General features: G+C 36.2%; 1 protein-coding gene across 6 annotated transcripts in view; it reads left to right on the top strand.

The window, feature by feature from the left end:
- The window catches only part of C12H3orf67 (chromosome 12 C3orf67 homolog), a 238,675-nt gene that overhangs the window by 117,994 nt on the left and 108,423 nt on the right, over window positions 1–12,258 (top strand). For all 6 annotated transcript variants that reach the window (XM_029918410.1, XM_029918411.1, XM_029918412.1 and 3 more), the window contains exon 7: window positions 6,358–6,522. In XM_029918410.1, coding sequence (XP_029774270.1) covers window positions 6,358–6,522 — 165 coding nt within the window. The remainder of the gene's footprint in view (window positions 1–6,357; window positions 6,523–12,258) is intronic.

The following is a 12,258-nucleotide window of genomic DNA, read 5'->3' as shown; positions in this document are numbered from 1 at the left end:
CTCTACCCCAAATAGATAAATTGGACATTAAAACTTTAAAACGTTTGTGTATCAAAAGACAATATTAAGAAATTGAAAAGACAAATTAGCAAATCATATATCTGACAGGACTCTAGCAACTCAATAATAAAGACACACAACCAATTAACAAATGGCCAAAGGACTTAGCACTGTATGTATTTCTCTAAAGAAGATATATAAATAGTTGACAAACGTATCAAAAAATGCTTAACATTTTTAGTCATTAGGGAAATGTAAATCAAAACCAAAATGAGATACCACTTCACACTCACTAGGATGGCTATAATTTTTTTAATGGAAAACAGCTGTTGGCAAGGATGTGGAGAAATTGGAATTTTTATGCATTGTTAATGGGAACACAAAATGGCTCACCTACTATGGAAGACAGTTTGGCAGTTCCTAAATATGTTAAACACAGAATTCCCTGCAGTGCCACTCCTAGGTATATACCCAAAAGAATGGAAAACAGATACATGTGCATGCATATTCACTGCAGTGTTATTCACAATAACCACAATGCGGAAACAGCCCAAATGTTCATCAGCAGATGAATGGATAAATAAAACATGGTTATGTATTATACACACAGACAAAAAGTCTCACATTGTATGATTCTGCCTATATGAAATGTCCAGAATAGATAAATCCATATAGAATGTAGATTTGTGGTTACCAGGGATGGGGGTTTGAAGGGAATGGAGAGAAACTGGCTAATGGGGAAGGAATTTTACTTTGAAATGACGGAAATGTGTTTTTGGAACCATATGTAGATGGCAGTTGCACAACATTGTAAATGTAATGTGTACCAATAAATTGTTCACTTTAAAATGCTTAATTTTATATTAAAAATATAAATATTATATATTATATTTCCCATCAATAAAATATTTTTTAAAACCTAAGGGCATGATTCATTTCAGATAGCAAAGTGTCTGGTGTAGTGAAGACTTCTTTACCCTTGTAAATATCAAGACCTTTTATTATAAAAAACCCACATTAAGACATGGTGGGTTTGTGTCCATTATAATGAAATAATTGACATAAGTCTTTGTTATTAAGAATAAACACTTATATATACCAGACACTGTCTTAGGCACTTATAAACATTAACTCATTTAATCATCACAATAACCCTATAAGTTTAGCATTATTTTTTTTAACCTATGTTTTACAGATAAGGAGACCAGGGCACAGCAAGGCAAATTAGCATACCAAAGTCACACAGCTAATAAGAACTAAAATGTGAAACCAGGATGTTTTGATTCAGAGCTGTGCTTTTAACCACATTTTATACTGTTTCTTAATCTCTTTTGCATTATACAGTGAGCTCCATAAGGGCAGAGATTCAAACCTGTGCCAGGCCTAGAGAAAATCTGACAGCACACAGCAAATGAGTAAATGAACAAACAAAAATTAAACAGACTTTGTAGCAATATTGTTAAAGACTAAATGTTTGTGTCCCCCTAAAATTCAGATGTTGTCACCGAATCCCCAATGTGATGGTGCTTGGAGGTGGGGGCCTTTGGGAGTGTTTAGGACTTTAAGGACTGTTTAGGGAGTGAATAGAACTAGTGCCCTTATAAAAGAGACCCAGAGAGCTCCCTCCTCACCTCTACCACCATGTCAGGTAAGAGTAGGAAGACAACAATCTCTGAACCAGGAATAGGAACAGGGCCCAGATCAGATGCCGAATCTGCCAGTACCTTGATCTTGGACTTCCCAGCCTCCAGAATTGTGAGAAATAAATTTCTGCTGTTTCTAAGCCACCCAGTCTATGGTGTTCTGTTATAAAGCAGCCCAAACAATTAAAACACATATTTTGGCAGTTAGAGACTTTTGTGGTTTCTACTTAACTCTCACTGGTGTTTCAGAGAGGAGAGATTGTATATAAAGTCATTGTGCTAGGTACTTCAGGCTCTTCCAGATACATGAGATGAATATGGTTGAGTCTGGGACCACGAAACTATAAAAAAATTAATCTTTATTTAAGTTATATGAGTTAGGAGAACTCAGAAACTGACACATCTATAAATTTAACTACTTTACGGGCACCTGGGTGTCTCAATCAGTTAAGCATCTGATTCTTGATTTCAGCTCAGGTCATGCATGATTCCACAGTTGGTGGGATCCAGCCCCACATCAGGGTCTGCACTGACAGCCTGGATCTTGCTTGGGATTCTCTCCCTCTCTCTCTCTCTCTCTCTCTCTGCTCCCCCTCCCAAAAAATAAACATTAAAAAATTAAGTAAATGTCACTTTTATTAGGCATTCCCCCGCCAATAAAATGGGTATGATGATTTTTAATGCATAAAGTGCTTTGTATATGTATTAAAATTGATGACCAATTTTAAAAGCTAGCTAAGATTCTCATCAAAGGTATTCAATACCTACAGAATGATTCATTTTATGATGGCATTATGGCCAAAGAAAGCTGAACAAGGTTACAGAGTCATTCAAACATTCTAACTCATACTGGGAGCAAAAATAGTAAGCAAAAAGAACAAAATACAAAAAAAACCACCCCACCATCTGGTTGTGTTTAGATGCTGCATGAGCAGATCTGTCCGTTTTCTTATAGCCTTCTCCTTCATGTACCATTTTGCCATTTTGAACTGACCCCTCCAGCCAACATTGTATTCTTTCAGATTTGTTACCAAAAGCACTTTAGAATTTGACCCTGTCATTGTCCAGCGTTAATCGAGCAGTCTGCATGTATCCATACAGTCTGTTACAGAAAATACAGCTTGTCTGGAAGAACAATGCAGGTAGTCCCTGGGCCCTTAGTGTCTGATTACCAGCTTGATTTGGGGGCGCCTGGGTGGCTCAGTTGGTTAAGGATTACCAGCTTGATTTGTTATTTGCCATCTGGAGAGAAAGAGAGGATATCCAAAGAATATGTGCATGGTGTACTTCTCAGGATATAGCCGAGCAAAGAACCACCAAAGATGTAAAATAGAGGACTTGGCAGCTGCTTGTAATCTAGGTCAGCTGTTTTAAGGGGCTTTCATCCATGACCATGACCGTTTACTGAGCATCCCCTTTGAGCCAGATGCTGTACTAAATACATCCATCAGATTCTCTCACTGTTCTCTCTCCCACACTAAGAATCCTTTAGTAGAATTGTCTTTCTTTCAGTTCCTAGAATGCACTAGAGTCCTTCTGCCTTCCGAGTCTTCAAATACTGTGTTCCCTCCGCCTGAATGATCACTCCATCTACTTCATCTGGCCGCTTTCGGCTTATCTTATATGACTGAGCTTAAATGCCTCTTTATCAGAAAGACTTTCCCTGACACCTATTACCTCTTTCAACATCTTGAAGTTTTCTTTCAGAGAATTTAACAAAATATAATTAAATAATCATTTATAATTTGTTCCATATTCTCCACTAGGTATGAGTTTCCAAGAAGACCAGGGACAGAGTCACTCTGACTAGATTCCCAGCCACTAGATAAGCACCTGACACATAATAGAGGCTCAATAAGTATTTGCCGAAAGATAAAACGAGTAAATCAATAAATGAAAGCAGACCATGCCTTCTATGTACTCACAGTTTAGCACTATTTAATTTTTATGTAGCATCAATGCTGTTTTTTGAATTCTTATTTTTTAATTAAGCCATGAATGCTAAAAAATAAAGTGACCTAGTAATTGGATATGGAGAAGGGGTGTTTATTGGTGAGATGGGTGTTGGGGAGCTGACTTAACTTCCACTCCAGTCTTCCAGAACATCCACTACCAAGTTGTGAAGTTCTTTCATAGTTTGGTTTCACAAAAATGAGACTGAAGGCCCTATCGATGTATTCCTCCACGAAGTTTGAGAATCAGTAGCTGCTAAATGGGCTTAATAATTAGTCTTTATTTTAAAATAATAAACCAATAGTTTTTCTTTGATTTCTCCTTTTATTTCAGGTTTTATACAGCCCACAGTTGCCCTCAATGAACAGTCTAATAAGTAGTGAGACAATTGTGGGAGGCAAAGGGAGAATAGATACATAGAAAGAAAGATGACACAGACTTTTACTGTGAAATCTGATTTGCATGTCAACCACATTCCTGTAAAATTCAGACTGGAGTTTTGTAATAGTCTGTGCCTTGGATTTTTGATTCCCAGGGGTTAGCTGGTTATTTCTCATTAGTTAGAAACTCAGATTTTGTTTTGGATACATTTCAAACTCTGTGTGGCATTGTGCCCTGTACCAAACACACAATCTCTATAAACTAAAGTTTCCATGACTTGTCTTTATGTGATTGACAATGCAGCATTTGATTTCAGGGCCTTTTAGCCTTCTCTGCCTCTTTTAATGCAAAACCTTAGTTTATCAATATTGGCATTGATGTGGAAATTATTTTTTTCTACCTTAGAGGAGTTTGAGATGATATGTCAGATATATATCTGGAATTACTTTACTTATTTTTCCAAATGTTTTCTATCTCGAGAGTTTATTTACTCAACTGCTTTATATTGATTTTCTAAATGTCGATGACAAATAAGAAATGGACCAACAAAGAACACCTGAAAACTAAGATTTGTAAATCTGCTGCATTTTTAATGACTGGAACATTAGGACACTTAGAATCCAATACATTGTTGATGAGTATTTAAGTTTTTAGTTAAATGATTCATTTCCTTTTCAAGATTAGAACATTAGGATCTAATTAGGAGACTGCCATGACTCGGGTGCATATAAACCTAACATCATTTGCCTTTATAAACGTGGTTAGAGTTTACTTACATAGGATGTTTTTCAAGGGATGGTTGGTTGAATTTTTCTTACTACTCACATTCACATATACATGCACAAACATTTTCCACCAGATTTTAAGATTAGAAATTTTACTTATAAAAATTAAACACCTATCGACATTTTCATGTAGAAGAAAATAAAACCTACACTTAAGCTAAACCATCAAAAGTTATTTTATACTTTGGTATATTTCATTCTAGCCTTTTTGCCATTTACACATTTTATTTTTTGATTTTTCTATAGTAGAGTTAGAGTTTATATATATAATTTTCATTTAAGTTCCTATCACGAGTCTTTCCCCTATCGTTAAGCCATCTTCATAAACAGAACTTCTTGTGGCTCTTTACTGGTAATTCAGGTTGTTTATTTTTCAGAAATTATAAACACCTATTGACATAGATCTTTGTCTGAATTTTTCTGGTGTTCTTTTAGAACATCCTTAGAAAAGGTTTATAAAGTGAAATTACTGAATAAAATGGCATTTATTTTTTTAAGGCCTTTTATACATATAGTAAAACTGCTTTTTGGAGCTAATACCAGTTTAATTCCTGCTTGCTACATATGATGAGGCTTAATATCTCTGCCATAAAAGAGGTCTTACATACAAATAAATAAGAAAATGATATTCTTAGGGCACCTGGTTGGCTCAGTCGGTTAAGCATCCAACTTCAGCTCAGGTCATGATCTCGCAGTTCATGGGTTTGAGCCCTGCCTCAGGCTCTGTGCTAACAGCTCAGAGCCTGGAGCCTGCTTTGGATTCTGGTTTCCCTCTCTCTCTGCTCTTCCCCTGTTCAGGCCCTCTCTTGCTCTTGCTCTCAAAAATAAATACACATTAAAAAATATATTTTAAAAATAACAATAATAATAATATTCTCATACCTAAATGGGCTAAGAACATGAACCAGAAGATTTACTGAACTGGAAATTTGCATATCCACATAAGTATATATGAATAATATATCTCATTAGAGATACAGATTATAACAATAAAAATACTATTTTAATATAATAAACTGTTCTTTCTTTGAAAGTATTCAAAGGAAAGATGTTAACATTAGGGGAAGCTGGGTAAAGGGTATTAAGAACTCTGTACTATTTTTGTAACTTTTCTATAGACCTAAAATTATTTCAATATAAAAAAGGTAAAAAGTTTCTTTATTCCTATAGAGGCTCTAGATGCTTATTCAGTTACATCATTGCATGTACTGATCTCATATAAATGAGTCAGTGTACTCCCAGAAATATGATTCAGAGCACTCCTAACTAGATCTTTTCTTGAGCCACATTTCTAGTCTTGAAACATAAGTGTAAAATATATCCAGTGATGACTCACATTTATTGCACAAGTCTCTGAACCTGCTTTGTATGGCATACACCATATCTAATTTAATATTTCATACAGTCCTAGAAAGTAAGAAGTCCAATTACAACACTCATTTACAAATGAGAAAGCCAAGGCTGTAAGGTCATGTAACTTGTTCAGAGTTATACTCTAAAAATGTTTTACTTTAATTGGTTTCGTTTTTCTAAGGTGTGTCCATTTGGCAAAAATGACTTACATTTGTGAAACCAATGTTTGCCTCTGTTTTCAGCTGGACATGGGGTTCCCTTTCCAACAGATGAACCTACAGACATTATTCCACGAAGCTGCCAGCTGACGACAGATGTTCCCCAAGTCACACAGCTGCTAAACATGACGAAGCTCCGCCAAACTGAAATAAAATTTGGAGGCCATCCCCTGAATTCAGCCGAATCAGGTATGCACTCAGGCACCTAAATTATAAGCACATTTATTTGTGAGACCAAAAAAAAAAAAAAAAAAAAAGAAAAGAAAAAAAGAAAAAGCATTGCAATGACACTTTATAGCTTGAAGTTAAATATTAAGTCACTCCAACATTGACTTGTGTCTGTGGTAAATCGTTGCAAATTTCCCTTTAGCAACTAAAATACTTTCTCAATTTTACATCCCAAATCAAAACATCCTTGCTTTTTCCTGCATGCTTTCAAGCTCAGCCAATTATCCCTCCTAAACAATCTGTCTCCTACTCTATCCTGTTGCTACTTTCATTGATCGAGTCCCCACCGTGGCTCACCCTAGCCTCCTGGTTAAACTCCACGTTGCTGTCAGCATTATCTTTCTGATTATAGAAATAGAAATGTGATCCTGTTGCTCTTCAATTAAAGATCTTTAATGCCCTTTCCCACTATTTTAGAAAACGAAATGAAAAACCCCTTGGGAACTCACACAAAGCCAACCTCTCCTAGCCCAGCCTACTCCAGAGGTTTTTTGGGTTTTTTTTCCCCAAGAGAAGCTGGGTGTCTCCATGTTTCTGATAAGTCTTCCAATTTCAAAATATTGTCTGAAGTCTGAAATTTTTTGAGAAGACTCTGTGAAGCTAACAAACCATGCCCGGGCTGCCAGTTTTTCACCTCTGTAATAGACACCCATAGGTATTGACCAAATGAACAAATAGTACATACAAATCAAGGAATCTAATATTCCAGGGGCACCTGGGTGGCTCAGTCAGTTATGTGTCCAAATTCAGCTCAGGTCACCAATCTCATGATTTGTGGGTTTGAGCCCTGCATTGGGCTCTGTGTTGACAGCTCAGAGCCTGGAGCCTGCTTTCAATTCTGTGTCTCCCTCTCTCTCTGCCCCCCTCCTGCTCATTCTCTCTCTCTCTCTAAAGTAATTTAAAAAAACAAAAACCATTTAAAAAAAATTTTTAAACAAAGAAACCTAATATTCTTTAGCTGAGTAGTTCTCAACTTCCTGTTTGTGAGAATCATCTGGGACATTTTAAAAATAACATGTAAAAAATTTATTTTTTTCCTAATGTCTATGCTAAATCTCCAGAGATTCTGATTTAATTGGCCTTGGATGGATAGTTTTTAAATTCTTTTCAGTGATTCTGATGTGCAGCTTCGGTTGAGAACCACTGGATCACTTATCCGAACAAAGGTCCTGTGGCTCAGCTGACACTCACATGGAAGTAATCCCAAGGAAGGTGAAATGATGGTCATAATAAGGCACTTATGGAGAAAGAAGTAGGTCTTGAAAGTATTCAATAAATACTTTCATAAATGTGTATTATAAATAAATATAAGATTTATGGAAGTGTAACATGGTGCAGAATACTAAGCAAAGACAAGGAGACAGCAAAATGCACGGGTGAGTTTTTGAGGGATTAATAAGTAAGAATGGCCTCAGTAGACAGAATGGCTGGGTGAGAATACTTGAAGAGTGTGCCTACTGCTTTCCTAAAGTAGAGACACAGTAATGCCATTTTGAGGAAGATGAATTTGACATCGAGATTCAAGATGAATCTTTAAGTCAGGTAAGACCAGAGATTAAGAATTACAACTCAGATGTCTTCACAGCCATCGGAGCATATAATGTCAGTGGCTACGTGATCCGGGATGCTGCAGGGGAAACACAGGCAGGACTTGTTGATTCCCAGGTAACAGATAGGGAAGAGAGCAGGGTCAAAGTTTGAGAGAGGTCAAAGCGGAAGCCAGAGAAAGGAGCTAGCATGATGAAATGAATGAGTTACAGAAATGGACTGTTTCACTCTATTTATCCTGTTTTCATTTATTCTTGGTATATTTTCTATATGTTGATCCTCATCAGTGTTACATGTCCTAAATTGTATATTCCTAGAGAACTGGGACCTATTTTGTAATTTCTTCAGTTTAACCCTTGGCAGGGGACTATGTATAAATAGACACTATATTCTTAAACCCTTTATTATGAAATTTCCAAACTTCTAGAAAAGTGGAGTGAAGATGTAATAAACCCACAGGTCCCCATCACCTGCTTCCATAATTGTCAACATTAGGCAGGGTATTTTGGTAGCACAGGGCACAGATAGTGAGAAATTGTATATTTTTTATAGACACTATCTTTAGAGGGAGGGATAGACAGAAAATACATATAACCCATGTTCATTAAAGAACCTTTAGAAAATATATAAACGGATGAAAAAGATCTCACTAACCAGACAGCCACTGTAAACACCTCAGATCACAAATCAATCTTAATGGAAGGTTCACCACAGAATAAAATGAGCAAGAGTGTTTTTTTGATAATCAAACACTCCGTATTAATAGGCCATGGATGCTTTCAGTAACAGTAATGACTAAGCTGTCAACCCTATCAGATAACTCTAAGAACAATTGTAAACACTTTTTTCTTTTTTCTCTCTAGCTTAATGTTTTAAGGATTAATTGTGTCTTTAAATGAAAACGCAAGTCTATATCCAGAGTTTTTTAGTGTCTTTTTTTTAAATTTAAAGTTCAAGGACATGTGTAAGGCCCGAGATTAAAGAGGAATTTGAATAAATATTCATTGCATCATTAACTCAATATTATAATTAAACAGAAAACTTTTTCATAGGCCATATTTGATTCCAACTTGTAGAAGAGGATATTAGTATATATTTTGCAAATTCCATGAATGGGATCTCTATTCATAATAATAGTCAACTTGAGTCATGTATACAGAAAATTAATAACCATCATCTAATAGCAAATTTCTCCTGCACTGTGAATCCTGATTTCTATTCCTTTATAACCATAAGGGTTATGATTATTCCTCTTAAAGTAAATCCCATTGCACGTGCAAGGCAGCTAAGATTACATGAAAATACAGTAGTCCCTCTTTATCTGAGGTTTCAGTTACCTGCGGTCAACAGTGGATCACATCCTTCTGATGTATCCTCAGAAAGTCAGTAGGAGCCTAATGCTGGGTCACACACTTACATCATTAATCTCACTTCATCTCGTCATGTCGAAATTTTATCATGTCACATCATCATAAGAGTGGTGAGTACAGACAGCACAGTGAGATACTCTGAGAGAAAACACATTCACATGACTTCTAGTAGAGTATGTTCTTATAAGTGTTCTATTTTATTATTAGTTATTGTTGTTAATCTCTTACTGTGCCTAATTTATAAATTACAGTTTATCAGAGGTATGTATGTACAGAAAAAAACAGTATGTATGTGGTTTGTTATTACTCAGTTTTAAGCATCCATTGGGGGGTCTTGGAACATATCCCCAGGGAATGGAAAGAGGCTACAGTACATTGAACTTTGTGGTTCTTTCTACAAATACTTTTCAGTTGCTAATTTTGACATTTGTGGGCTGTGAAACTTACTGTGAATATAATAATTATTATTTTTCTCTGTATAAGATATTTTATTTGAAAGGTGCAGCTAATGAATAATGCCCAAGGGCAGACTTTTGTAATCTTGGAAAAGCCAGGAGATATTTCTTCATTTCAACTATTTGTTTTTGTTTCTGTCTGAAAAATGGATTCCCCGTGATGAGATTTTGAATTGCATAAGAAAATGACTGCTTGCTCCTATAATTGACTGTACAGTACTCATGCCAATTGTGTATTTTATTATAAATGCACACACTAAGAGCCCAATGGAGCTGCCACAGAAAGAAGTAGTTTCTTCCTATGGATGCTTTCTAGTGTGTTCACTTGAGCAAAAGAGGAAACCTTGAAACTTAGTTAGTGTGTTTTGTTGAATGTCACGTAAGGTGATCAAGGGCACTAATGAATTTAATAAGATAATTGTGTTTCCCAAAAGCCAATGTTCCCACACTTCTGCACTGCTCACTCTGTCAAGTTCCCAGTGCATACTAGCTAATGACTGTTAGTCTGCAGAGAATTGTGGGGTCTCTAATGATCTTATTTTCATTAATGGGACCCCAGTTTAATTGAACCAGAGTATCCATCTGCTTATTGAAGTTGAGTGTTCAGCTCTTAATGACCAGATGCAATGGTCCACTAAGCACAAATCAAAACTAGTAATTTGCTTAAAATTAGAAATCAGTTTTCCCAAGTTCCCTCCTTTCCACAGAAGAAGTCTTAGTGGGCTTCTACTCCTTTTTAAATAAGAAGAGACTGGCATCTCTATTTCATAGCATTGTTCCAAATAGGTAAGATAATGCATTTAGCACAACCTAAAATAATCATCTAACTATAGTTGGCAGTGATGAGATCCTTATTAGAATTTCTTCTTTGGGTTTCACATTATGAAAGCAAAATTCAAATCAACTAACAAAATCCACTGTAAAATAGAACCTAAAAGATAAAGGACTTGGATCCTGGCTCCAGGAAAAAACAAAACACTTTTTTAAACTCACATTTTCAGTAAACCCTTGTCTTAAGATTGGTTGAAAGATATTCCACAATTTCTGGGTCCAATGGCTGATAATAAGTTAGAGGAAACTCAGCTGCCTCTTACGTTTGAATTATATATTTTCTTTCCCCATTTTTAGCAAAAATAAGGCATCACTGGTCATATTCCTTCATTAAAATTTTTTTAAGCATGAAAGGAATTTAGTCTGGATATTGATCAGTATCTGTGAAATTTGTTACAGCAGAGATGTCACAAATCATATATAGAGTGAATTTTAATTTTTCTGTGACATTTCCACCAAATATTGAAGAAACTCTGATATATAAATATTAATACAATATCAAATGTGAAAAATATATCTAATCCATTTGATAATTGTGCTACTTTTGCAGCACAATTCCAACCTTTACATTTCTCCTTTAGATGTCCTTTATAGCATGGGTTATAATAAAAAACCTGTGCATAAAAGGGAGTTGATTAAACACCCAGACAATAAGATATCATGGATATAGCTATACAGATGACCTGATGTGCTTGTATTGGTCTGGAAAGGTCTCAAAGTTGTTTCAGTGAAACATGGAAACATAGGATGCTATTTCTGTATGAGCCCATTTACTTAAATAGGACAGCTACCTATGGGTGCTGGTATAATGCATACTTTTTTTTAAGGAAACACAAGAAAATTTATAATAACCTTTAAGAACAGGGACTAGTAGAGGCAAGGAGCAGGAAGATAAGACTTTTACTTCTCATGTCTTCCTCTATTAGAGAATTCTAACCTTCTAAATTCATGATTTGCTATGTCAATAGATGTATTAGAGCAATTATGAGACATTTTTTAGTTTCTTCTATATACTTTGCTGTCTTTTGAAAAACCCAGAATATTGCTATAAAATTAAAATATATTTCTTTATTTAATGTCAGTATTTTATTTAAAATATATATTGGAGAGGGAGCCAAAATGGCGGAGAGGAAGGGAGCTCTGTAAACTCCCTCCGCACCGTTTTTCGAACTGAGAGGGATATTACGTTCAACTGCGAGAGCGGAAGGAGAAAATACGAACTCCAGAAGGAATAGAACCTCAAGGATACCTGAGTGAGTGGGGGCGAACGGGGTAGATCCGAGGACAGGCCGGCCCGGACGGGCAGGGGAGGTAAGATCCCCAGCCCAACGTGGCACAGGTGCCGGGCACCCGGGAGACAAAGGGAAGCGACAGAGTCGGAACGCGCTCATAGAACTGTCTCTGGGGAAGAGGCATAGAACGCTTGGCTGCGCGTGGAGACAGAAACCCACTCCATAGATAACTGCTGGGCAGCCGGAATCCCGCACCGGGGT

The sequence above is a fragment of the Suricata suricatta genome, chromosome 12, assembly GCF_006229205.1.
Source record: "Suricata suricatta isolate VVHF042 chromosome 12, meerkat_22Aug2017_6uvM2_HiC, whole genome shotgun sequence".
Lineage (NCBI taxonomy): Eukaryota > Metazoa > Chordata > Mammalia > Carnivora > Herpestidae > Suricata > Suricata suricatta.
This window is presented reverse-complemented; position numbering and strand designations above follow the sequence as displayed.